The following is a 26798-nucleotide window of genomic DNA, read 5'->3' on the forward strand; positions in this document are numbered from 1 at the left end:
CGTTCAACTCGTCGTATGGACGGGTAAAATTGGATTTGGACTCCAGACTTTCGATATGCTTCTCACACATTACTTGCATTACTTGCATAGGGTGTAAGCTTATGTATACCATTAAGATATGCATACATTATTAACCATTAACCATTAACCATTAACCATCAACCACGCATGATATTAGCCATATGTCATCGGAAGATGAGTGAAGATAGACGAGATAAACGGAGCGACGGAGCAATATCAGCTCGCATTCTCATCTAAGCACGTTGAGCAAAATCCTCTGCGAGACCCGCAACCACGCGAGAAGGTGGTGGTATCAGAGGGAATCGGCAAGGATAAAAAAGGCCTGCCCCTTTTCTTGCTGGTAACCCTACGTCGTACTAAGCCCACTAAGTATGGTAACCTTTACATGCCCAGCCACAGGGTAATTGAATGTACTACGATCCCGGATGGGTACCTTGCATATCTTTGCATCTCTTGCCAGATTAGGCGCTGTTGGCACTAGCTTGGACGTACTTTAGTCGTTTAAGGTACCTGACGCTATCTTCCACCCCTGAAAATTGCCGGTTTTCCATTCGGCGAGGAGATGGCGATCCACAAACCGCCAAGGACCCCTGGTCTATGCCCCAGGTCGTATTCTCGTCCTTCTCATCGATGTGTGCTCGATCACTCTTGTCATTCTCTGTTTGTGCCCTCTTCTCATACGTTCAGCACGCTCTCTCTCTCTCTACCTCGCATTTCCCAGTGACCCTGCTACTCTCTCTTGCTGCAGCTTGCCTTTCCTTTGGATCCATTCCGTCGCTGCGGTATTCTCTCTCCTTGTCTTCCTTCGTCCTCTATTCGACAGGATTTCTCGTCAGTGTTTTTCGATCGCTGGTCGTCTAAACCTCACACCTTCTTCGATCTTTTTTTCGCCGTAAACCCTCCTTCCATTCCTTCGTGTTTAGTGTATGATATCCCTATATTGCGGCACACCTTGAAATATATCTATCCACAAGAGCTGACGCTAGATACTACGTAGTATACGGAGCAGGGCTACACTTTTAGGCAAAGCATTCGGAGCTTGTATCGGTGGTTTGCTTGGTTTTACATCCTGCGACACCAAACCTGTCAAGGAGAACGATCGACCGTTCCCACCTTTCTTCCACTCTGTCAATCTCAGTCAATCTCAATCGAAGACGGAAACATCTCCTTTTCTGAAAAGAAACTACCGAATTCTGTTCTGTAGATCATCTTGTCCTACGTGGGCCGGCCCTGTTGCTTCGAGAGTCGAGTTTGCTCAGCTGCAAACAACTCCTAGCCAACTATCAGATACCTCGACGGCAACTTCTTTTCGGCGTCGGATTGCTCAAGCAGCCATCCGCCAAACAAAACCTATCAACTTTGGAGACTGCTGTTCGATTTTAATAGCGTTGCTTCACTGTTCTCGATTGTTATTACAGACAGAGCGTTGCGCCTCTATTATCTTAACACGACATTGACCACCGATTCCGGCATTGTGCAGATTTGTCTTACCTTTTTAGCAACTGACCATGACCTTGTGATAGGTAGCGATAGTTTGGAGGCCACGTTATTTGGTATTGTCGCTCATTCAGAATTGTCGTGGGGTTGAAGATATATATCTTTTCACCATGTCGCTACCTAAACCGTCGGTGTCATTGACGGGCGCTTGTAGCGTTCTCTTCAACAATACCCTCTATTCATACTCGAGTGCGGGATTCGAGTCATTGGCTTTGGAAGACGGTGCTGAATGGACAAAATTAGCCAGTGGTCAACCAGTTGAAGGTGGTGTTTGTGTCGGCTCGACACCGAAGGATTCTTCGACGGCTGGCTTTTTTGTCGTAGGTGGGCAATCAGGTTCAGCGGATTATCCAGGTCTTCAAAAGTTTACATATTCTACCGGAAAATGGGCGACTATAACACCACAGGTTTTGGTCACCCAAAATCGAACTTGGCATAGTGCGACATATATCAACAGCAGCGATTCGATTTTGATATATTCGGGATCAACAGATGGACAACCCAATCTGTCTTCGCAAACCTTCACGGTCACTGCATCCGAACCTCATTCGGTACTGGCATTTCAATCGACTATTTCGCCTCCAGGTGTCGCACCCATCCTTCTCCCATGGTCGGAGTCACAGGCGGTATTGATCGGCGGCAACCCTACTAACACAAAAGTGATGCTCTTTGACCCGGCCGCTTCTTGGGCCGATTCAGGGATAACACTCGCTGATCCGTTACCGAAAAATTCAACCTCGATCAAGGCTGCTATTATACCTGGTGATGATGGAAGTAAACATCTTTATACATTCGACCTTACTACCTCGCCAAACACTGTCAACAGGACAATGTTATTAAATGCAGGCGCGGCTCCCATGGCAAACGCGGCCCCTGTTTCGACAACTGCTTCGACTCGAAGATCGGCGAGAGATGGTGAAGAAATCGAGAAACGAGCACTTACGGTTGCGGACTGGCCGAAATATAACTCCACTTTAGCACCGCAAAATACGAGAACTCAATACTCGATAGCTACCGACTCGGATGGCTTAGTAGTAATGTCTGGTGGTAATGATGATGAAATATTATGCATGTTTAATGCGAAAGAGAACAGTTGGAAGAACGCAACAGCTGTGTTTGGACAACAGAAGGGGGTCTTTTCCATCGAGTCGTCGTCATCAACATCATCGGTTTCAAGCACTACTCCGACGTCTACAGCTAGCTCATCTGAAGTTCCTACGTCCGCCATTACTGCGGCGGCTGCTGCTCCCACGACTACTTCGGATGATGGAAGCACTACACTGGCTCCGACAACCCTCTTAGGCGTAGTGTTGGGCACCATTTTCGGGTTTGCCATTATCTTAATGGCCTTATTATTCTGGATTAAGCACCTCCGGAGAAGGCAGAATTTTGTTGAAGCAGGGCATGCGCGAAGAGCAAGCGGAATACCAGACGAAAAAGATTTCTTTAGTCCGGAACTGGCGAAGGCTTCAGGCGGCCAATTCCGAGGGCATGCTCCGCAGGACTCGGCCGGATCTTTCTCGTCGATGGCTATATTGATGGGCAAGGTCCAAAAGCCTGCCCTACAGCGCAAGACGAGTAACGACACGAACCGCAGCTCCATCGGCAGCATGAATAAGCAGCAATTGAAGAATACCATAAGCCGACCACAACCCCAAATAACTCCGGAACCGCAGTTTATTGTCAGTGATGAAAAGGGCGTTTCTTTCGCCGCCACCACGAATGATCCTAAGCCCCGTGCTAGACCTGCGGTAAACCGAGATGGAGAGTTAAGGAGGAGTTCTGGTTGGAATCGGTATTGGTCTGGTGGCAGCGCATTATCTGTCCTCGGATTCGGAAACAGTAATTCACGCCGTGAGACTGGTGCATCCGAACCAAGCTCTGTATATTCCGACAGGAACCGTATGACGCAAGACTCTGCTACAGTCCCGCCATTACAAGTTGTTGAAGGGCGAGCAGAGTTAAATCGCGTTCACTCGGCCAGTCCAACGGTTGCGCAATATAATCCGATGATATCAGAGGGAATGTCTGGTCAAATAGAACGATCCGCGTCCACCGCGTCGTCCTCGGGTTACTCTAGTGGTATCCCGGCTAGCGTTAACGATACCTGGGATCCAGCAATGGCGAAGAAGAAGTGGGGGAACGAGCGAGCGCCTAGCAGTGCTTACAGTCAAAGCATTTACCAGACAGCCCTTGGACCACCTAACACAATCCCGGCCCCGACTGGTCTGTCATCGCAACCGCAGCTCGCTATGGCATCTAAGTCAAACGACTTGAGCTGGTTGAACTTGGGAGAAAATAATCATACGTATAAATAAGTGTCTCTCATGACCTCAACCTACCGTTCCCTTTTATCATATCCGTCATTTTAATGATTCCATTACGATAATACCATTTCACGACTCTCGCTTATACCCAATTCTCATCGACGGAACAAAATTCCCGGATTTATACGTGAGGGCTACGCCACAGAATAGACAGAAGGGGTCGACCAGAAGAAAAGAGTACCTTCGTTCAGACGTTATTCATCAAAAGCTGCCTCGGCGCAGCATTAATCCACGCATACACGACGATACAATACACAATTGTACCCTCCTTAGCATTTTGGAAAAGGCGCAGCTGCCGGGCATTTTTTTAACCACTTGGATATAGCATTATCTTGCATTCATCTTTTTATATTTACAGCATGCTGTACAATCATCATCGCTTTGGACGTTCGGCGTCCCCTCGGAATAAGGCGTTTTGGTTCTATTTTCGATACGTCATTGATAACATATACGTTTACTATTTTTTCTGCTGTTCGGCTGCCCCTTTTCCGCGCACATTCTTTGCATGATACCACCTAGATCCCGTCTACCTCTGCCGAGGTATGATGGCGAACAGCCCTCGCGAAACGCCGTGTTCTGATTTATTAACATTTATTCTGTATTTGGGTTGAATTCGAGTGTCTGACTAGTTAGTGAGAGGAGAAGAAGTTGTAGTGTTTAGTCAATCACCATGCGAGAGTTGCTGTTGATCTAATGAGGGGATCTGTATCTATCTATTTAGGCCTATGGCGTGTATCTACCTACAATCGGCTCTTGGCGGGGAGGTGTGTATGAGACGCGAGGTCGAGCTGTCTATAGTCTGAGTAGTGTGGGAGAATTCATTGTACAAATTCTAACTAAAATATTCAACTACCTAAACTTGTTATTATTAGTGATTGTATTCTATTGTCTTCAACAATCTAGCCCCATCCGAGCCATCTCCATATTCCCCAGTCGATATGTCTACCTACTAAACTAATTCAACCCCTTGAGCTCAAAATACCCTCACCCTGGCTTAGGCAACGCAATATTCAAGCGCAAAAGTCCGTCCATAAGCATTAAGAAACGAAATCTGGATTTCTTGGCCTTGGCTTCTTACGGCATACGCCTCGCCAAGTCTATATTTAAAACCATCCTATCGCGCCCCCTCCCGTTCCCATCCCCATCCCCATTCGCATCCTCCCTAACGCGTCAGCGCAGAGACATGGGGACGGCACGGCACGGTACGGTACGGGAGGGGAAAGAAAAAGAAAAAAAAGTTCCCATTAATAGCGTCAGCACACACACACATGTACGAAATAAGAAGAGGGAAAAGAAGCTAATGCAGGGCAGAGCAAGATATTGCAGAACAAATTGATTAAAATCGATAAAACGCCAGCTAGTCGACTGATTGATTGATTGATTGATTGATTCCTCATACAAAGCCCACGGACTCCCGCGATGGTGGTGGTGGTGGTGGTGGTGGTGGCGTTCCGTCCCCCCTCCCCTCCGTCGCCCACCCACCCTGCACTCTACCTAATAAACCCGTTTCGAAACGAAACGAAATCCGCGTCATCGACTAAATCACCAGCCCTAGATCTAAACAACAATAAGTCTAACAAGCCATACCCATGTCTTGCTTTATTTACCCAGACTTCATACCACGAACGAGAGTAGTCAAATAGGAAAGTATCGAATAAAATCGAATAATCCCAAATCAAACAACTGATGAATGGATGGATGGATGTAGTGTGACATATTAAACAAGTACCAGTACACTATTTCTTCATTTGCTTATTCGTTTACAAAAGAAAGAAAAAAAGATGCCATGGAATTAATTGCACATAGCACGGCTGTCTGCGAAGAACACACACGAAGAGCAACCCACGTAAAAGGGGAAAGGGGAATAATAGCCCAAACCCAAACCCGCCTTAACGCCTCTAGACTTATCCCCTCCTTCGCCGATCCCATCCATTACACGGACGCATTCTCAGAAACCCATCCCAAATTACTCATGTATCCAGGATTTAATTAGTAAATCGGACGAGTCTCATCCCACTTCTGATGGTGTGCGTCTACTCCTGCCGGCGACTCTATGCTGGTGTCCGGACCGTATGAGACGCGATTGCTTCTCCGCCGCCTGCTACTGGGATCGCCCGCGATAGGGCCGATCCACTCCCAAGCTCTGCCCATCTCGCCGCTGCGGCCCTCGCGCTGACCGGTCCGGACGTTGCTGTTCTGTTCGACGACGGCGCGGACTCGGTGCCATATCTTCTCGCGCTGCGAAAGCGAATGGACCGATCTCAAGACGTCGTCGCGTAGGTTCGGGAGGAACAGCCACGGATCGTCGATACCCTCATCTCCTAGTTGTTTCTGGTTCGCCAGTCTCTCGAGCACAATGTCGACCAGGGCTGGCACTTGCGCAGCGGCTGCTCGGATAGCTCTGTAGCGGTATCGGGCGTAGATGGCTGTCAAGATAAAAGCGGTCACAGCACTAATATGGAATCGATATCTTGCCAACCCGAGCCGGACTGACCGCCGGAGGGCGCAGGTGAGTGAAATTCGAGCGAGAGAGGTGGACGAGAGGTAGGTGTTTGGAATGCCTCCGGAATCGGTGGTTCTATGGTAGCCATAGGAACTCTGGTTAGTCAAACAGTCAGACCTTGTTTTAACATATGGTACATTCATCCTCTTTTATGAGGGAAATATAAGACGGATTGTTTATGGAATAGTCGACTTACTCAACCTGGACCTCTTCTCTGGTCTTAATCTCACCCAGCGCAGAACCCCAGAGATCCTCAAATTCCTGGTTGTTCATCTTCTTGCTTCTCTTCTTGTTGATGATCTCCTTCAATACCTGCTCTTCGATTGCCGGCGTTTCCAGCCTTTCTCCTTCCTCGTTGATGGGTTCACCACATTCATACTTGCCAGTTTGTTCGCGAAGTTCTTCGATTGCTTTATCAGCAACAGCTTTAACACGACGAACTCTTGCGCCGTCGGCCTCGCAAGTTGGTGGTAGAGGAACGATGCCCCAAAGAGCTAGAGGGTGAGACTTTAGAATGTAATCCTGTTCGCATCGGACAGAGAAGTCTGTGTAACAGTAAGCATGAAGGGGGCATGGCTCGCAGTCAGGCGACACAGTATCTATGAAAGATTGCGGAATTGTGATTACGGGTGGAAGAACGGACAGCGCCCATTCTGGCGTCTCGATCTCGTTAGGAATTGAGCTTCCAGATTGGCCGACTCCGCAGTAACCCACGGCGATCTTCTCCTGTCGGTACCATCCGCCATAGACGGCTACGAGCGTAACTAATAGTACGGAGAATACCGTACCCCAACCAGTTCCGCCAGACTGACGAGATTGTCGAGAATCAGCGACCGGGGAATATCCACGCTCTGCTTCCTCAGCAGAAAGCTGAAGCTGCTCTTCTGGGGTAAATTCTTCACCGGCCTCGAGTGTAGGTGGTTCAACCGACTTTAAAATCGTTCTTTGGGGTATCGGAGGACCAAAGCTCCTAGGCATGCTAAAGCGCTCCTCCTTAGGAGCAAGGGCAGGGGCAGGGGCAGTATAAACCTCTGTCCGCACGTCTGTTCGTCGTCGCGTACCGCTGCTAGTGCTCCGAGATTTGTCACCACCTGCTGTTCTTCTGCGAACGCTTGGGGTTCGATCTGCAGCTGATGGAGAACTACCGCTTTGGAACGGATTGTCGTTGGTAAAGACGTCTGAGGTGCGTCGGAAGAGACCTTCGTCTGACTCTTCCTTCTTAATCTTAGGCGCAGCTCGTCGAACTTTGCTCATGATCCTATTACCATCGTACTCCGGAGCAGTGTCTGTATCTGAGGCCTGAACGGGACGGCTTGAGGCTCGCGGCATTCGTTTTGTGGGACTAGCTGTTCGTGTTCGTGTTCGTGGGGGCATTGGTAAATCTTCGGGCTCTTCGGTCTTGAGTCTGTTTGACACTTTCCTTGGTGATCTTGATCGGCGTGTCATAGGGCGCGGTGCAAGTTCTTCATGTTCTTCAAAGGGATTGCTACTGCTTTGTGGTTCCGCATCGACAATTCCTTTGCTTGAGCGTTTCGCTCGCGCACGTGCTGCTAATATCTTCTTTGACTGGGGTAAAACCTGTTCATTGAAAATTTCAACTAGTTGACTCTTCTTCGAACTTGATGAATATGGAATATTGTGAGCAACCAGAATCGACCGTAAACGCGGAACTGTTAGGCTCCTCGCGTCGAATCCCGGCTGGAGATAATCAAGGCTCTCTGTGTCGGACATGGTGGATAGTTGATGGATAATCGCGCACACTCAAACATGCACGAAAGATGTGGTTAAATATTGGGAATAGTAAAATTGCCCTTTTTTTCTTGCCCTTATGCAAACTAGGCAGCCGAGGCCTGTATCGAGAAACGCCTGATAAGCACAGCAAGACACGTCTTGGCCACGTAGAATAGACTGGGGCGCAATGACGCAGTCCTCAATGACGTCAAAACTTGAAGTCGGGACGTATACCAAGCTCACCGCATAAATATGCTATGAGCTGAGCAGATTCGCCGACGCGATATTGAAATTAATAGAAAAAAATTACGCGCAAAAGTGAAAAAAGTATTAAGGTGGGGGGGAGATAATTGATTGTGTTGATGAAAGAGTTCAAGTGGAAAGTGGAAATCCGGTTGCAGTGGCAACAGAAAACATAGAACTAAAAGAAGGTCGCTGTGTTACATTAAATCTTGGCTCCACCTTAGCCGAGCAGGCAGGTCAGGCAGGTGTGAGTTCCAACAACGGAAGATTATCGGGAAATACCTAGGTACCTCTCCAAATTGGCAACCTCTACGTTTCTCCTCGACCAATCATATTCGTAGTAATCAAATATTCGTTAGGCATCATCGCCAGAATGAGAGGTTCCAATATTGATTGGAGCGAAGACATCTAACGGATCACCTCGAAAGTTATAGGTGATTGAATGAATCTCATTTCCAGCTGGGTATTTCTATCATCCACATGTGGCGAATTAATATCAACCCTGAATCTAGATGTCCAAATATTGTAACAAGTACATACCACGTAAATACAATACAAATGCTTTTGTTCCTCAAAGCCCCTGATACTTAGATCGTGATGATGCTTTACTCCGACAAATAACCATCTTCCTCCTCAATATGCAATTCTAAATCCCTTAATCATATATGATCATATATTTTTGTAGCTTTCATTAGATAGTAACTAGCTAGCGGTGGTTCATATTATATTCCTCCCGTAACTATGTCGACTCGTGAAGTGCTCTCTATCAATAGGGGCAAGCCGGTGCGCCAGTAAGATATGTAAAAACCAGACCAACATACTAACTTTTAGTAGGTAATTAAATAGCCATGACTTTCGGCCTTGACCTTTCCACTAGTGTCAACTCACCGTTGCTTTTTCTTCGAGCTTCTTTTCGGCTTCGTCGGCTCTCTTGTTCGCTTCTGCTATTTCTTGTTGTAGTTGTTTAATATATATGATTGCCAACTCCACTGTGCTAGCTTTGCTGTTCGGTGTGTTCGATTGTTTGCCGTCTTTCTTATCTCCGTTCCCGCCTTCTCCATCACCCTCGCACAGGTCTTTCGTCACGCTCTTCGGCAGCAAGGTTGCAATTTCCTGAAGTGCCGAGTTAATGCGATTCCGACGACCTTGTTCCGCAATCTTATGCGAAGTTCGTTTTGATGTTAAGTTGGTCGACAATTCGCTCGGGTATGAAACTCCGGGTACAGTGTTGCCCTCTAATATGTTCTGGTAATTTGACTTAGATGCTAGTAACCTTGAAGCAGAATCTTCGGCAGATAATCCAGGCGTCCCTGGGAGCAACGGCTTGATACTGGGCGATATTTTTGGTCGAAGAGCTGGTGATACTGAACTGATACTCGCCCTCTTCTTAGGCCCTCTCGGAGCTATAAGTGGAGTTTTTCTCAAATTAGGGGTTCCCGATTTGGGTGTAAGTTGAGGACTCTGGGTTGCGGATGCTGTTGCCGAATGTGTAGGCTTAGGGAGAACAGGAGATGGAAGTGGTTGGAAATTAGAAGTCTTTGCCGTCTCGACTTCGGCAGGTGATTTGGTTGGTTGTCGAGTATCAATCGATGGGAGGTCAGGTTTCGAGAAATTGACGGATTCGGGAAGCTCAAAGCTTTCTATATGTTCAGAACCGGTTTGCTCCGGATTGTTTGAATCAGCCGACTTGCTCTTTGGCGAAATCCTGAATAGCGAGGCCGGGGTCGCGGGCGACGGTTTACCAGCTAGAGAGCCTGGCAACGCTAAAGGTGCCGCATTGCCGTTGGTTTGATTTGGTTGGCTGCTCTGTGGCTGAATGTACGGAGACTGTCTAGCTGAGCGAGGCAGAGGGAGCGGCGGAGGCGGCATATCTGAAAGGGCTTCTGGAGACACCGAGGCATTTTCTGACTCCTCGGTAGATGTTGCCGAGACTGATTTCGGTTTCGGTGGGTGTTCCAAGCTCTCAGCCAAAGATTCAGTCAACTCGCCCAGTGCCTGAGCATTCATTATGGGGGTTGAAGCAGTTTTCCGTCTTTGAGGTTTTGTGATTGGAGACTGTCGAACATTTGGTTTTCTGGCCTTAGTAGCATTGTTCTTTCGGACTTTCTTCGATAAGTTCACTGTGCTGTTAGTGGATAGTGAGGGTTCGATTTCCATTTCTACGGGGGAATTGGTGGTCTGGCCCGAATTCCTGTGATCAAAAGTCGTCGACTCATTTTGCGCGTGTAGCGCGGGAGATGTTAAGGGACTAAAGTAGGGCCCCGAGTGAGTAAATGCAGGGTCGACTGGAAAATGAGGTTCAAGGGGGGTCACCGCAGGAGAAACTAGCGGAGTAAAGGCCATCTGTTAGACGGTCAGCGATGAAAACCTAAAGCTGAGACTGAAGTGGTCAACTTACATCTTGTTGCTCTTTAAGATGATATCCATCAAACATGCCAGAGGAATGCGCCTGGTCCTGCTGGACAAAAAATTGATTCGCAGCCTGAATCTCGAGGCTCTGCGGGGTTGGCGGCACCATATTTCTCTGCTGGGCGTAGAAAGCTGCTTGTTGTTCGTGGAACTGCCTCTGCTGCTCCGCAAGTTGCCTCCTTTGCTGTTGAAGCCTTTGCTGCTGTAGAAACTGGATTTGCGCATCTATCTCGGAGATAGGATCAGAGGGTGTATGATGTTGAGGCATCATCTGCGACGGGATTCCTGAGTGACTCGGAGCAGATGTCATCGGGGACATTTGGCTCTGTTGTCCCATATCGTTCCTTGCGATAATTGTCGGGACATCCGAGTTACTCATGGGAGTGTCTATAGAATCACCATGTTGTTGGTGCATCATCGAAGAACCATTATTACTCCCGAAGTCTTGGAAATCGAATTGTAACCCGTCCCCCAAATTAGACATCCCTCCCATCTCGAGAAATTGTTGGAAGTCATCTTCGCCTGTCGAAGATAGTGTCTGGTCTTGCCCATTCCAAGCGCCCGGGTCCATCATGGCCATATTGAGCAATGACGGTCGCTAAGCCGTTTTCCAAAAAGCAAAAATTTATATTTGTCGCCAAGATCGAGATCGAAATCGAAATCGCAAACCTAAAATTTGTGGTTTTTTTCGATGGGAGCCAATGTGCCCAAATTGATTATTCTATATTCAACCGATATTCTTATTTCTTGTTATTACGTCGCTATGGTAGCTGTCGTTGATACTGCGATCGCGCAGCGTGAAACGTATGGAAGGATTTGATCAACACATCTCTAGTAGAGGAAGTAAAATCGTGCGCGGAAGAGGAGTTGGCGGTTTCTGCCGAAAGCCCACTAGCAGTAGGAAAGACTCGCAAGCGATGGTTCGATCTATTATGGGCTATTTGGATATGTAGTCGCTGACCGAGTTAGATGGATAGGTAGAGAAGCTAATAACTACTTAGGTGCGGTAGCAAAATCGTAGGATTATTAGTATGAAACTTCATTGAATCCAGCATAATTCTTTGAACAATAGCAAGTTTCCTTTCGAGGCCAGGTGACTTTGACTCCCGACAGGAAAAAGGCGAGTGAGGACAAGACCGCGAGTACCTAGGTAGATGGTGGGGGGAATTCTTGCATTGGGATCAATTTACTGGTCAGCCATAGGGTTAGTCCAAATGGAAACGACCGGGGTTATTTTTCCTCTAAGGCTAGCTGGGTTAGCGAAAGTTAAGCCGTTCGCAGTGAGCAGGTGACGGTCTCAGCGCCAGCCGGGGTTGCACATGCAGCTACAAGGTTAAGGGCCAGAACTCCCCTCCCCGCTCCTCTGTAAATAGGTACCTAGTATCCCTACTACGCAGCCTGGCAGCACGCAGTACTGCGTAAGTAGGTAGGTACCTTCAGGGCTAGGGTCCAGATGTTACAGGTGCATGGAGGTATTCCGTAGTACGAAATGCAATGCATCCTAAACCTTGAGACACCAAAGCAACGGTAATGGCAACGGCTTTTTATAATAATCTAATCTATTGCCCCTCTCATATATATACCCGTATACCTACGTATTCTCAGTGCTTCTTTTCTTTAGATGGAAAACGTCACGGGTCGCACACCAATACGCAAGGGTTGTCTCACTTCTCTGGTCTACCAACCCTCCTAAGGCTCCTTCGAAGAATTCTGACAGTCGGCCTGACTCGGCAGCTCGGTGGCGTCTAGCTTGACCTTGCTCGAAATCCGGGTTAGTGAACTAAGGCAGCTAGCTAAGCCGTCAATTTTGGAAATTTTCTACGCTGTACTATTATTCAAAACCCTTAAACTCCACTGTTCGGCCTCTTTTGCCAGGGACCCTTAGGGGCATGTTCTCAGTACGTAAAAGAAACGACATTTCCAGCTGGACCCGTTTTGCTCCGTAGTATACTACCTACGTACTACGTAGAGTTTAGAATAGTGAACAACTGCAGCGGATATTGTTTCGATGGAACGGTATGTATGCATATATAGCTACTATAGCTCTTCTAAGCTCTCTGGATACTAAGCTGCTTGTTACCTAGATTATGGCGGGTAAGTTCCCCGTGAAGCCTTCGACGCCTTCTGTACATTTACATCCGGTTCACATCCAGCATCCAGCTGACGTCTCCCACCTCTCTCACCCATGAGAGCATAAGAGGCTCGTAGAATACGGGCCACACCCACCGTACTTAGGTGGGGGTCGGTGGCGGTTAACCATCCATAAAGGGCAGGAAGCCGGGAAGCGAGGGCAAGCGGGGAATGGTTCAGCGTCGATTAAATCCTTGATCGGCTTGCCCAAATAGATCAGATCCTAGATCGTCCGTTTTTCCCAGGAGATCCACTGCAAACTACAGGTTGACAGGTAAATATTCCGGACTTCTCTAATTTGTAAAAAGTTTCCACACATACCTAAGAAGGCAATGAACAAAGCGAGATGTAAAAGACGACGATGCGAAGTTAAAAACTTTTATGATCGTTGAAAAATAACACTGGACGGGTTAATTAGGCGTGCGGGTCTTCGTATGCCATCCAATAAGTTGTTGGTGCCGCCGCTGCTATAGTTGTCGAGCCATTCAGAATCAGTCAATCGGTCCCGATGGTCTATAAACCAATCTACGCCCGATTAGTTAGTAAGTCAACTTATTCATCACCTCGGAGATCTGTCAACTGCTTGTTCGAAATGTAGTAGCCAATCGGCTACGCATTGGTTAAGAAACAACTATGAGGTAATCCTTTTGTCTTTAGGCACTATATACCTATGACCTATGACCTATGTCCTATGACCCTTAACCTGCTAGAGGGAATAAAACACATTTGCTTCCTAACTGTTTCATTTTACTCCTTAGCCCTGGTATCCTACTTCTGAACAGCTTCCATTCTCTCGATGGTGTCGGAGATTCGACCGAGGATAGGACGTTCGAGCTTCAGGTTCTCGGCGTCGGCGGCAATCTCGCCGAGTCGTTTCTTCCAGAAGTCCCATCGTTCGATGCTGAGCTGAGGAATACCTTCGCCACAGAGCGGACCTGTCTTGAGCGCATCGTCCGGACCATCACCCGAGGTCATAACCTCGAAGATTAGTTCTGCGCGGCGGAGTATCCACTCGCATGCCACCCAAACTCGGCATTCCTGCAGCGGACCTTTCGCCGGCTGCTGTTCGAGTGCGTCACGGAGTTGCCAGATGGGGAAAGTCATCCACGGAGCAAACGACGGACCCGTAAGGCGGGCAGCGAACGAGTTCTGATTCTTCCACTGAACGAAGTCATCGATCAGTTCTTCAGAAAACTCTTCGTCATTAATCTCAGTTGGGTCTAAAATTTTTATGCTGTCAGTAAAAAGGAAAAAAAAATACATGCTAAAAAAATAGAGGTGTTATGCTTCATACCATTCCAGAGTTCTCTCATGCGCAAGGAAAGATAGGGAAGATCTTTCCACAGTCCGCCTTTCTATTAATTAAAGATTTCATTAGCTTCGGAAACGTGTATAAGATATAAGATATGAGCATGAGTAGACGACTTACCATGCCAGGAACAGCGCCTTCTTGCTGGCGAAGATTGTCTACTGCTTGGACCAAACAGTCTTGCCATGGGTGATCCGGTGAAACGTGGCGGGACATCTGAATGATTACCGTCCATACGTATGGAATAACGTCGGCAACGTTCTCGATTCCTGCTTCACAGATGGATGTGATGTCTTTGGCAAGTTTGGCGCCAATCACCTTTGGTTCGGCTGGATGCTGGAGAGTGCTCTTGAGCGCGTTGTAAATGGGTCGCCCAAAATCAAAGATCTCGGTCTCCTCGAATTTCTTCAAACCGACTTCCATCTTGGCATCTGACTTACTGTGGAGGAGCTCAGAGTGCATGATTGATGATGAGAAGCTGCGGGTTAGTCCATGATCGTAGGGAGTGAAACCTTTGGGGGTTAAACGTTGACAATTAACTGCCTTAGAGCAGATGTTGGCTTGCTGTGAGTGAAAAGATGTGCGAATCGTGGTAACCGCGCGGACGCGGGGCACCACATTGATCATGCGAATTGTGCGAATCATGAGGAAGACGTTGTTGGAATCTATGGATATAAAATATCCATAGATTCAACAATGGGATGGTTCTACAATTCTGTCTTCACTTGACATGAAAAAGTACGAAAACGTGGATGGGAAAAGCACGACGCGACAACCTTTAAAATGTAAAGTTCCAAAAGTTATGATAGCTGAGTGTGTCACTATAACTACCTACTATAACCACCTATTATAGCTACAGGTCAGTCCGGTGCCTGGGCAGGTGCCGAGTCCTTGTCCTCGTAACTGATAGTGCAGCTGCCGTACCTAGGGGCGTACATAACTATAGCTATACCTAGATAATAAAATAGGCACTATAAATGACCAGTAAACAAATCCTTATATTTTGATATAAATCGTAACTTGAGCAAGTTCAACTAGAATTCTCTGACCTGAAATCCCAACCTAGATTGTCGAACACTAGGGATCATATATCAGAAATCGTGCCAGGAGAACCTCCCCAGGCTTCCTTCGACTTACACCTCGAGACCCGTGAAAGCATACGACAGCTTCATGTCGGCATTCATACGATGATATCTACGGGGAACAATGCAGCCACCGGGCCTGCGGTTCACCTACATACTAAAGAATCCTCATCCTCAAAAATAATCAAATTCTGATTCTTTCCATGAAGCAATGTGATCGGATCAAGAAATAAAAGCTGGGCACAACCGCCCAGAGCAACGAAGTCACGATGCTGAATCTTCGCTCTATGCAACCCATCTCGCGTAAGTTTTAAATATTCCAACATATTTTAATTTTGCTAAATATTCCCGAAGGAGCCCGTGTTGCCAGTACGCGATGGTTTCAACACGGGCTGGCTTCCAACGTTCAGCCCCGACGTGCTACATCGTCGAAACGCACCCCAACCAATGAAGCCTTCGTAAGTTCCTATGCGCTTATTTTTATTAGCCATTTTCTAATACATAAATAGTACGACTTCAATGGAGTTCCCTGTGATGACAAGGACCCGAACTCCCTCACGTGGATGTACGCGAAGGACGCGAAGGCCCAGCAAGCCGGCTTAGCTCCTGGACACCAGTCGGGTCGAGTATACCCATCCGCCTTCAACAACAAGGAGAAACTCGCACTCTCGACACCCGGATCGGCTCTGAAGCCCAACGGACCGCGTCAATGGCTCCACAGTCCACTCGTACCAGGAACGACCGAGACCTGGACCCCGGCCTCGACAGAGAAGTCCGGAGTCCGAAGTGTGTACACAGCTGATGATCCCAGCAAGTTCGACGTCGTCTACCATGATAATCGAGCTGGAGCCTCGGGCAAGAAGGGTTTTGGTAAATTTGTGAAGGCGGAATACCACCCAGCCGTCGAGGAGAAAGATCGTGATTGATTAACCCTCAGATGCACACTTGGGTCATAGTCATGTAGTTTTCGATGGATTGAGAGGCGGGGAATGCCTCCCTTGTATTATTGTGCGCATTTTGCGCATTTTGCGGTGTTTTAGGAGGGATTCAAAAGTGAGGAATGATTTTGTCAATACGGAAACATGTCGAAGCCTACTAGGAGTAGGCGCTGGTTTACCATGAATAGGATTCAAATCAATCGGAACGAACCTTTGATTCTTAAGTGAAGATGTCATAATATATGGATCTCATACCCCGCATCCGCGCACCACATACCGCTCCGGCTGGTGCTTAACGTATTTATTAGCATCCTTTCAATCAAATCCTCCCGAATCTCCTACTGGGAGTCCTTGCAGATTTGGGATTTAGTCTAGGTGGTATCTAGACCCACGAATTTTCGGATTCATAGCCAGGTAAGAGCACTCGAGGAAACAGGAAGCAGCAAATATCAATTCGCTATTTCTATTCTGGATGGAGGTACAATATTAACATGTGGCTTGCAAGGATTAATTGATCTGAGTGGGGGTACGGATCATCGCATTATGTCACTAGCCTAGTAAGTACTGAGTACCTGCAATTTCTCGGCCGGTCGGGTAGCTGCTTACCATCTTAGGAATTTGCCTTACACACTTCGTCAGCCTCAGCGTCGTCACGCGGGTTGGTTGGCGCCATTCCTCCCTTCTGAGAAAAATGGGCTCTGTATCCAACAAAGCTGAGCAGCTCCAGCGCAAGATCGTACAGGCCGAGAAAGAGCTTCAAGATTTGCGCAAGCAACTGGCCGAGCTCGAGTCACCAACTCTTCACGCGGATGTCGATCAGGGCCTTGGCTCGACATCAGATCTTAGTGAATCTACGAAAGACTTACCTGAATGGAAATGGCCGTTGAGGGAAGAGGAATATCTCCGATATGGCCGTCAGCTTATCCTGCCCACAGTCGGCATTAAAGGCCAACTGAACCTCAAGTCCACCGCCGTATTAATAGTCGGCGCCGGAGGCCTAGGATGCCCAGCAGCTGCATATTTAGCTGGCGCGGGAGTCGGCACCCTTGGTATCGTCGATGGAGACACCGTGGAAATGTCTAATCTGCACCGGCAGATCGCACATTCTACTTCGAGGGTTGGTATGATGAAGGTAGACAGCTTAATCGAATACTGCAATGGGCTCAATCCGGAAGTGGCGTACGCTCCCCATCGAGAACATCTGACACCTCAAAATGCTGAGAGCATCGTTTCCAAGTACGACCTAGTTCTCGACTGTACAGATCACCCGACGTCGAGGTACCTAATATCTGACATCTGTGTTTTACTGCAAAAGACGCTCGTCTCTGCATCCGCGCTACGAACAGACGGACAGTTGATCGTTTTAAATAACCCACCAGCAGCCCAAGGTGCTACAGATGGCGGTCCGTGCTACCGCTGCGTTTTCCCCAAGCCACCCCCCGCCGACAGCGTAGTTAGCTGCGGCGAAGGCGGTATATTAGGTCCGGTTGTGGGTGTGATGGGTGTATTACAAGCCCTTGAAGCTATTAAACTAATTGCTGCCGGAACTGGGAAACCAGCGATTTCGATACCAAAAGAGCCAGTCAATCCAAGCCTACTTCTGTTCTCGGCTACCTCTTCTACGCCATTCCGATCTATTAGGATGAGGAGTAGAAGACCTAATTGCTTCGCATGTTCTCCTGGCTCGACGTTGACCCTGAAAGAACTTAACTCAGGATCATTGGATTATGTCCAGTTCTGCGGGGTGACTTCGCCGGTCAACGTATTGAAGCCCGAGGAAAGAATTACTGCTAAAGAGTATAACGATATTCTAGCGAAGCAGTCTTCTAAGAAACATCTGCTATTAGATGTACGGGAAAGAGAACACTTTAACATCGCTAGTATACCAGGCGCAATAAATGTCCCATTCTCAACGTTACAGTCTCGCAATAAGTTGACACCCAATGACGAAAATTCAAGACCTGAATACATACCAGAATCTCTCCCAGATGATGCACCAATATTTGTCGTGTGTCGAGTGGGCAACGATTCGCAGTTAGCAACTCAGAGGTTGAAAGAGATGGGCCTAGATGGGGGCGGAGGACGCTTCGTAGGCGATATCAAAGGCGGAATGCTTGCCTGGAAACACGAAGTCGACAAAACATTGCCTTTCACATAGTTGGGTATGTCCCACGATGAATAGAAAAATCCAAGGCCAAATACGGAAGAGAGATTCCATTCCAAATCCATCCATGTCCGTTCCTGCTGCTGTTGATACATAGGAGGGAGAGTACCAGTGCCGAACGCCAGCCCATTCATTTCTGTAGCTTATACTTTTTACGGTGAAATGTACCCTCTCGACGACAACAACAAGCCAACGAACCGGTAAAAGCGCGAAGGTATCTGAGTTGCACGTTCCCTTCCTTACATTTTTCTCCATCCTACCTAGCCTATCTCCGGAAATAGCTTCAACCTCTAGCCTTCAGACGAAGCTCGTGCGCTTCTTGTTGAATGCCCTTTGGTCCTTCAGCCATTGTCTGTAACCCGCCACACTAGAAATCTTTTCACCGTAGAAATCGGGAACTGCGTGACGTAGCCATATTAGCGAACCAAATTCTCTTTCCAATTCGATTCTCCCTCCGCTTAAACAAAAGAAGACTCACCAGCATTCCCGCTCAAAGAGCTATTACTAGGATCCACACGATTCTTCTTAATACGCGCGAAGAACTCCGACTCCTTAACCGCCATCGGCTTCTTGACCCCGCGCTTGAACGTGTAGAACAAAGCAGACCCCAAGCTCGGGCCGGCCAGCCATCCCAAACCCGCGAAACTCAGCGTCATGATGCCGAGCGCGAAGAACGGGTCCATGGGCACTTTGGTCAACAGCCAGTCCATGTCCATGTTCACGAGCAGCAGCGCGCCCGCGGAACCCCCAACGGCCATGGTAAACAGCCCGCTGACGAGCTGGAACCGCCGCCGTGTCTTGCGCAGCCGGAAGAACGTGTTCCAGTCGAGCGGCGGCGGCGGCGTCGACGACGGCGGTTCTGGGGCCCCGGCTGAGGTGGCCGTCGTGGTCGAGGCGTGCCGGCGGGGTGCGGCGAATTGGCATTGCATGCGCGCGCCCGCTGGTGTAGGTCTTCTGGCAATTGATTGCGTCTTTACGGGGGTCGAGGGGAACGGCTTCGCGGCGCATTGTTGTTGGCGCTGCGCTAGGGACGAGGCCAGCGAGGAGTACGGACATCCATTTGCCCCTCTCGCGAATGCGACCTGCAGCTTGAGGCCGCGGGTGCCTAGGGCGCCGACGCGCGTCGCTGTCGTTGCGGGAGCCAGCATCTCATCGGTTGTCGTCCGCCAATTCTACGACGGTGCATGAAATGAGAGGTGTGTTTTAGAGTGGAATGCTTTTTTTCGTGGTCGGTTTGATATGTCGAAGCTAATATCGAAGCTTGACGTCGGCTAAGTTGAAGAGGATTCTCAAAGCTCGAGCCACAGTGGGGCTTTTCACCCAGAAAAGCTTGGACCACTTTGCATATCCCGATTCTTGCATTTTTGGATTCTGGATACTCGCATATTGATTTGTATTAGTAATGGCGTCTGATTTATTCGATGTTCATCATCCTCTTCGATATTTCATCATGGCATTTTCACAATTAGTTACTAGGTATCTAATCTAGGAATGTGATTTTTGAAAATGAACGACCATTCTAGCTTTGCAATCTACCTACAAGGTACTAATAGTCAGACTATTATCCTCCCAAAACCGATTGCACTGACAAGGAGTTTTTTCTAGATACAGTTTTTTCTCGGGGGGTTTTCTGACCAACTGGAAAACCTACCTAACAGACAGCTGCAAGATAAATTCATAAGACTTGAGACCATTAATTCAGGATCGTAGAAAATGACCTGGAAGTTGACAAACATACAATTGTCTAAGGATCGGACAATAAGTCCAGAAAAATGAGCGATGACAATCACATAATTAATTATTTGATAGTAACTGAATATACGATGCTTAGTGACGGACACAACTTCAACATATCTACACAGGTATATAAGTAATAATACTTTTCTTCAAATAGGAAGTCAAATGTATGAACTTCGTCTACTCTCCCACCTGAACACACAATATCGAGTTGAGCCAGATATCGCCAAGGCCCCTGCAGACATCGATTGAAACAAAACCAAACACATTCTTATTCAAGTTGCCTACACCTGCATAAGACGCGTTATCGGCACAGGAATTTCTAGCTATCTCGCCTACTAGAATACTTTAATCATGCTGCTCGGAACATTATCATCCTTCATCTACATAAATTTCGTACTTTTCGAGGTTATCGCAGGGATCTTTGCGGCCATGGCGGCGGTAGAAATTTCCAAGAATATGGCCTTGAACAGCGAGCTCCTAGGTTACGCGGGATCACCTTATCTCGTGCTTCTACTTCCACGCAAGCGTATATTCTGGCCATTGCGCGTAGGAGTATTGTGGTTTTTAATTTGGATGCGGTGGTCGATTTTAGCACCTATACGACTAATCCATTGGCTTCTCCAAGACGTTAACGAAACAAGTCATAGCACTGGATCCGGTCAATACGGCACCTGAAATTGGATGGCAAAGAGGGGATACAGTTACGGAAACTATAAAATCTAAAGAGCTTCGCGTTAGGAATGATTTAGATGACACTTTATGGGGCAAAAAGGACAATAGGGGTGGGGATAAGTGATTCTGCAGTTATATCACTGCGATCGTTTGCGGCATTATTTTCGTAAAATAAATCTAGTTACCTATTTAACATTATGCATTTACTTTCGATATTTACCCCGATATTATCTCCTGCAGGGAGGAATACGTTTAGTTTCTTTTCATCCAAGAGCCCTCATACTCCTTCTGGATGACATAAGAGGAGGATATTAATCGAATTAGGTAAATACCTCTGTAGCTATATACTTTTAAGCTGGGTAATCAGTGGCGGTATACGTCAAAGTGAGTTTAACATACTCACTTTACGAGCTGACGCCACATAACTTACACATTTTTAGGGAAACTATAGTTATGGCCTGTACCTTTCCACAGTGGAATAAATAAATTCCATTTGTCTTCTCATAAAGTCTTCACAAAATGTTCCTAGATCTTGAACTGAAAGCTATAATTTAACTGCAATAACAACATCATAAACATCACCATCGTCATACCCCTAACTCATACTCGCATATACCATGGGTTTACTATCAATCTTACCAACCTGGGGTAAAATCCTAGTCGGCATCTATGTGTCTGTCACAATAATACGATCCTACTTTTGGACCAAAGCCACTTTGCGCAACAGGTCGCATCGAGGACTTCGATCCGCTGGGACTTTTGGTGCCGCTTTCATATCACTAGCGATTTTCTTTCTCGTCCTACTCGCAACACCCTTCCACATTATGTTTGGAATAAAAAGAAAATATTCCACTGCAAAACTACGCCGTTACAGTTGTACCCGCGAAGAAGAAGTGGATATAGAGAGTGGTCGGCAGACCGAGAACATCAAGAACAGGACGTGGGTAGGAACTGATCTTCCAGAGCCGAGAAAAAGAATATTCGCTAGCAGTCTCCCGTATTAAAGTCATCCTAGTCGGCCTGTCTCATAGCCAGTGGTAAAATGGTTAGTTATGTCCCCGGTATATTTTCTTAAAGGAGTCTGGATCTTGGAAAATGTTGATCTCGGATTGTGATAGGACTTAGGAGAAGATAACTGGAACTGCGTTGAAAAGGGTGTTGGAAATTGATAGAATAGCAGTGCTAAGCCTTAATTATAAATGACAATAGGGCACAAATCTGGACAAACCAAACAGATTGAGAGGTTTATTAAGTATATACCTGAGTGATGGGGAGCTCATATATCTACGCTTAGCTGACGTAATCAAGGAACACTTAGTAATCAAAAATACCCCTGTTACTATCTCCAAACTTGTCGTCGTTCTTAACACTACAAAATTGATAACCTGATTAAGGTTTAAGAAAAAAACCAAGGTATGAGTAAAAGAATTATACGGAAAAGGCCTTGCAACTTGGAAGCAAAGTACGTATAGTATGATTACTCAGACCGTGTAAATTAGAATGACTTTTTACTGTGTAGTTTTTTTTCTTTAATGGTTAAACTTTTTAAAAAAGCTTAAGTTATAACGATTATTTACTAGAGTTTAACGAGTAAATTATTATTAAATTTCGGGTTTAGTTTATATTTGATATAATATGAAATAATTACATATTTTCGTATAATATTTTTTTATTTTTTATTATAATTTTATCGCGAAAAAAAACTTTCGAAGTTTTTTACGTAAATTTGTTTATATAAATTTAAACTTTTTATATATACCGTATTTATAATAAAAATTAATATAAAAATTTAAAATAATATTTTAAAATTAATATAATAATTTTTTAAAATTTTAAAATTCGTAATTTTTTTTTTTTCGAAAAAAATTTTACGTTTTTATTTAATAATAATTTATTTAATAAACGTTAAAATTATATTAAATTTTAAACGTTTAATAATTTCGTATTAATTTTAATATATAACTTTTTTATATATTAATATATTTTTTTAATTAATTATATTTTTAATAATATAATATATAATTATTTAATAATATTTATTTTAATATTAACGATATTTAACATTAATCCTCGTATAATAACATTTTACCCGTAATAAATCGGTAAAACATTTTCACTTTTAAACCTTACTTTTTGGTTTTAATGCGCCAGCTTCCACTTGTGACAGATTTCTATGGAATCCCGGATTATATAATATAATATTAATGGTACGATACTCAAAGTGAACAACTAAACGGAGTCAGTCCCTTTAACGTATTAATGTTGTGGGTCAATACTGCGCGGCGTACGTACACCTCCTAAGGCAGTATCTTGAGTCTTAATTTCGTTGGAATCCAAGATATCCATATAATTATGTAAGTCCCTATAAATATTAGTATGAGATGTTATACGAAAGATGCGTCTATGCCATAACTGGTCGGGTTGACTGAAACTACGGACCCCAAACTGGGGTCCCATGCGCCAGCTGAGTAGCTGAAGACCATCCCATAATAGTTCCTGGCTAGGGTCGTATGGATGGATTCGACCCTGCAACCCAATCCGGAAAGAATTACGAAACACTTCTATGACAGATAACTTTTATATCCGCGAACCATCGAGTTCGTAGAAGCGTATTGAGTTTCTACAAACTCTTACAATTCTCATAAGTCAAGGAAAATGGAGCAGAAATTACATTACGACCCGCTTCTCAACAACGATATTCGAGTCATTCAACTGCTCACGCAGATTGATGATCCAGTTCACGCGGACGGACCTGTACACTGCAGAATTGTACATGTTTCGCTTGAAGACTCTCATCGTGTTGACAGCACTAAAACAGCAATCAAGGGGTCTGATGGCGCATGGCCCGTGACGGTGGCCGATGCCGTCGACAGCGAGTCGAACTCATCGCAGGCGGTGAAATATGATGCGCTGTTTGAGATAAGTCTAGCGGAACGCATTATCCCGTTCGCTCGCACGCCAGAAACGCCATATTTCGAGAGACCAAAGTTCCTCAGAAACAAGCCAAAGGCCAAATCTCAGCACAGGGCACCAGCGTGGGACCCGAGCAAGGATCCAGAAATGAATCTTCCTTGGCGATACGACTGGGGCGATTTTGTCGCTTTATCGTATGTCTGGGGAGATCCATCGATTAGGGGGGAAATATATGTCAACGATGTGCCTATGTCGGTGACAGCCAATCTTGAGTCGGCGTTGCGGGAGTTGCGACACCATATGCGTATCCAGCAGGGCTTCTACGTGTGGGTCGACGCGCTATGCATCAACCAGGAAGATCTCGACGAACGGGCCGCACAAGTTGGGCGAATGAAGGAAATCTACCATACTGCGTGGCACGTCGTCATATGGCTTGGCCCTGAAGCCGACCGAAGCGATCTAGCTATGCTGGCGCTGCGATATATGAGTGTCGAATCGGAGCGGGGAGATGTACTGTCTAAACTGTACAAAAGGGTCGAATTCTATGTCGTTCGGCTGCCGTTTATGCAATGGAAGCACGAACATACCGTCCTGCAAATACGCAAAGGCGCGCTCAACGCCATTCATCACCTCCTTTCTAGGCCATATTGGCGTAGACTATGGATTATCCAAGAAGTCGTACTGGGATCTAGAAATTCGCCCGTGCTCTGTGGCGGTAGTTCAATCCTAATCAGAGACATCTTCAAGTCTCTGCAGGTTATGCAGGGAGATGGTGACTCTTTAGGCCAATATGTCATCATGTCAGCTAGAGGTACAGGCAACCTCAAACGAAAATGGAGCGTTAAGGACGACACCTACGAGATATCCGAGAAGTTATGGGAAAGACCTGTCGCGATGGCAGCATTACAAGCTTTGGACACAAACCTCTCAACAACGAATAGGGGCGTATACGACGCCTTGCTTCTCAGCCGCGAAGCCAAGGCCACCGACGAAAGAGACCGCGTCTACGGCATTCTCGGTCTACCTCACCTCGCACGGCTCGTCAAGATCCACCCCGACTACAACCGCACCGCACCCCAAACCTTCACACTCTTCTCAGCACGCCTCCTCTCCAGCGGAAACCTCAACGGCCTCCGTCTAGTAAACAGCCCCGTACCACCCATAGGCACTCGGTACCTAAAAACAAGCCACTTCTCGCGCCCACGCAAACCCAGACTAATCCACCGCCACCGCACCATCCACCGAGGATGCGAGCACGGCCTTCCCTCCTGGGTAATCTGCTGGTCCTGCCCACGCAACCCCGCGCAACCCTTCAACAACCGCTCCAGCACTCTCCCCGCCTTCACATCCCTGCCCCCGCCCTCACCCCCCCAAATCGAAAACGACCGCCTCCTAACAGTCCAAGGCATACTCTTCGAAGAACTCACAAACCTAAGCGCCTTCCACGCAACCGAGTCCTCAAAACTCTACCCCCTCTCATCCCCCTCCCCAGCCCCCAGCCCGTACGGCAACCGCTCCTCCACGCGCTCCGCGCTCGCACACCTTCTAACGGGCAACGACCCCTCCGGCCCCGACCCCCACCTTCTCCTGCTCCCGCGGCTGTGGGAAACCGGTATCATGACCGTCGACGGGAACATCTTCGGGGTGAAAGACTTCTTCTACCGGAACCGGACGCTCCGACTCTGGGACGCCTGGACGATCGAGACGTTGATACGCGAAGAGACGAAAGGACAGACGATAGACCGGGTGCGCGCGAGCGCGAGCACGGCGCCGAGGTTACGGCGCATCACGGAGGGGCATCGGGACGCGCTGAATACCGCGATGAGGATGCTGGCGTGGCGACGGCTGGTTACGACCGAAAGCGGGTACCTTGCTCTCGTGCCGGCTGCGAGTCAGGCCGGGGATGTGATTGCGGTGTTGTCTGGGTGCGATGCACCGCTTGTGCTGCGGCCGGAGATTGAAGGGCGGTATTCGGTTGTTGGGGAGGCTTATGTGCAGTGGGTTACTGGCGGGGAGGTGCAGCAGAGGCTGGATAAGGGGATTTGTGTTTTGGAGGATTTGTGTATCTGTTAAGGTGGGAGGGGATTTCTTTAAAAAGGGGGGTTGATCACGTGATACCCCTTTTCTTCACTCTGGCAAGTCATATACAAGTGTATATTTAGAACGGTTGTACTTGTGTTATGTGGTTACTGTCTTTGATAATGCTTATATCACTAGAAAGTGACACGAACTGTAAAATTAAGATAGGATTAATACACTCGATGATTCAGCTGACAAGTCAATACTGGAATGAGTAACACGGCATCTATTCAGAGCTCTATCGTCATCCTGAGTGATAGCTTCAATCACATCTATTGTGCGATTTACACTTACGGAATAAAGCACCACAATTGATTGTTTTACATACATACTTGGATGTTGGTCATCGAACAATTCCTTTGATATGTAAATACTCCCACTTTCTACACTTTTCCTTGTCCTAGTGCGCCGCAGAACACATATAACGTCACTTTCCCAACATTTTATGCTTCCCTCAGAATCTAGAGGCTCTTCTTCTTCAAGCGTGCAACAACTACGGAACCACTCAAGACCTACCTACATCAAGAACTCGCAAAACCAATTTCAACCATCAATCAATCAAGACCAAATCGCACCTAAAACACACCTTTCTGGTGGCGCATAAAAGCATAGATAATCGAAATCATACCACGGAGATGCCTCGGAGTCCCGAGTCGCAGATTGATGCTCGCCTTGAGTCCATCTCGAAGAACATCGAGGCTCTTAAGCATCGGAGAAATATCTTAGAGCACCCGCCCAATTACGCGGAATTGAACTACGACGATGTCCGGGAACAGCTTATAAAAATCAGAAAAGAACTGTTTAAGCTAGTTAAGAAGAGAAATGCTCTGCGAACTGAGTTAGGGGAGCTCGGGAAGAGGTGAGAGAAGAGGCGGTAGGAAAGGAATCGTCGATAGCGATTCACATTAGATAGGGGTATCAAGGAGATTGTTGTTTGGTGGAGGTAATTCTGCGCATCGAGCATTTGCGATAACACATCCAACCAAATAGAAAGTATTGCCTCTAATGTTTGTTGCTGTGCTCTATGTAATATGTAGTAC

At 46.9% G+C, this 26798-nt stretch overlaps 8 protein-coding genes across 8 annotated transcripts; 4 read left to right on the forward strand and 4 right to left on the reverse strand.

Moving 5' to 3' along the window:
• Nucleotides 1-1009: 1009 nt before the first annotated feature.
• GGS22DRAFT_16633 (uncharacterized protein) lies at nucleotides 1010-4058 on the forward strand. Its single transcript, XM_047961831.1, has one exon. The coding sequence runs from the start codon at nucleotides 1629-1631 to the stop codon at nucleotides 3834-3836; it is 2208 nt and encodes a 735-aa protein (XP_047824491.1). The 5' UTR covers nucleotides 1010-1628; the 3' UTR covers nucleotides 3837-4058.
• A 1270-nt stretch (nucleotides 4059-5328) lies between these two features.
• GGS22DRAFT_151522 (Man1-Src1p-C-terminal domain-containing protein) lies at nucleotides 5329-8473 on the reverse strand. The gene is made up of 2 exons (XM_047959499.1): nucleotides 6545-8473; nucleotides 5329-6423 (listed from the first exon to the last, which is right to left on the reverse strand). The coding sequence occupies exons 1-2, from the start codon at nucleotides 8077-8079 to the stop codon at nucleotides 5835-5837; spliced, it is 2124 nt and encodes a 707-aa protein (XP_047824492.1). The 5' UTR covers nucleotides 8080-8473; the 3' UTR covers nucleotides 5329-5834.
• A 284-nt stretch (nucleotides 8474-8757) lies between these two features.
• On the reverse strand, nucleotides 8758-11514 carry GGS22DRAFT_16659 (helix-loop-helix DNA-binding domain-containing protein). Its single transcript, XM_047961872.1, has 2 exons — nucleotides 10721-11514; nucleotides 8758-10665 (listed from the first exon to the last, which is right to left on the reverse strand). The coding sequence occupies exons 1-2, from the start codon at nucleotides 11309-11311 to the stop codon at nucleotides 9202-9204; spliced, it is 2055 nt and encodes a 684-aa protein (XP_047824493.1). The 5' UTR covers nucleotides 11312-11514; the 3' UTR covers nucleotides 8758-9201.
• A 2115-nt stretch (nucleotides 11515-13629) lies between these two features.
• On the reverse strand, nucleotides 13630-14593 carry GGS22DRAFT_184007 (uncharacterized protein; the record flags this gene model as incomplete). Its single annotated transcript, XM_047964145.1, has 3 exons — nucleotides 13630-14081; nucleotides 14156-14216; nucleotides 14291-14593. 3 exons carry the CDS (start codon nucleotides 14591-14593, stop codon nucleotides 13630-13632), a joined length of 816 nt encoding a protein of 271 aa, XP_047824494.1.
• An 800-nt stretch (nucleotides 14594-15393) lies between these two features.
• Nucleotides 15394-16601, forward strand: GGS22DRAFT_151527 (uncharacterized protein). Its single transcript, XM_047959500.1, has one exon. The coding sequence runs from the start codon at nucleotides 15816-15818 to the stop codon at nucleotides 16176-16178; it is 363 nt and encodes a 120-aa protein (XP_047824495.1). The 5' UTR covers nucleotides 15394-15815; the 3' UTR covers nucleotides 16179-16601.
• On the forward strand, nucleotides 16581-18580 carry GGS22DRAFT_16671 (adenylyltransferase). The gene is made up of 3 exons (XM_047961891.1): nucleotides 16581-16604; nucleotides 16696-16747; nucleotides 16805-18580. Exon 3 carries the CDS (start codon nucleotides 16882-16884, stop codon nucleotides 18346-18348), a length of 1467 nt encoding a protein of 488 aa, XP_047824496.1. The 5' UTR covers nucleotides 16581-16604; nucleotides 16696-16747; nucleotides 16805-16881; the 3' UTR covers nucleotides 18349-18580.
• Nucleotides 18500-19643, reverse strand: GGS22DRAFT_16676 (Pam17-domain-containing protein). Its single transcript, XM_047961898.1, has 2 exons — nucleotides 18833-19643; nucleotides 18500-18752 (listed from the first exon to the last, which is right to left on the reverse strand). The coding sequence occupies exons 1-2, from the start codon at nucleotides 19500-19502 to the stop codon at nucleotides 18652-18654; spliced, it is 771 nt and encodes a 256-aa protein (XP_047824497.1). The 5' UTR covers nucleotides 19503-19643; the 3' UTR covers nucleotides 18500-18651.
• A 4030-nt stretch (nucleotides 19644-23673) lies between these two features.
• Nucleotides 23674-25862, forward strand: GGS22DRAFT_151529 (HET-domain-containing protein). The gene has a single exon (XM_047959501.1). The coding sequence runs from the start codon at nucleotides 23827-23829 to the stop codon at nucleotides 25750-25752; it is 1926 nt and encodes a 641-aa protein (XP_047824498.1). The 5' UTR covers nucleotides 23674-23826; the 3' UTR covers nucleotides 25753-25862.
• Nucleotides 25863-26798: the final 936 nt, after the last annotated feature.

This window comes from Annulohypoxylon maeteangense, assembly GCF_022496945.1.
Source record: "Annulohypoxylon maeteangense strain CBS 123835 unplaced genomic scaffold GGS22scaffold_1, whole genome shotgun sequence".
NCBI lineage: Eukaryota > Fungi > Ascomycota > Sordariomycetes > Xylariales > Hypoxylaceae > Annulohypoxylon > Annulohypoxylon maeteangense.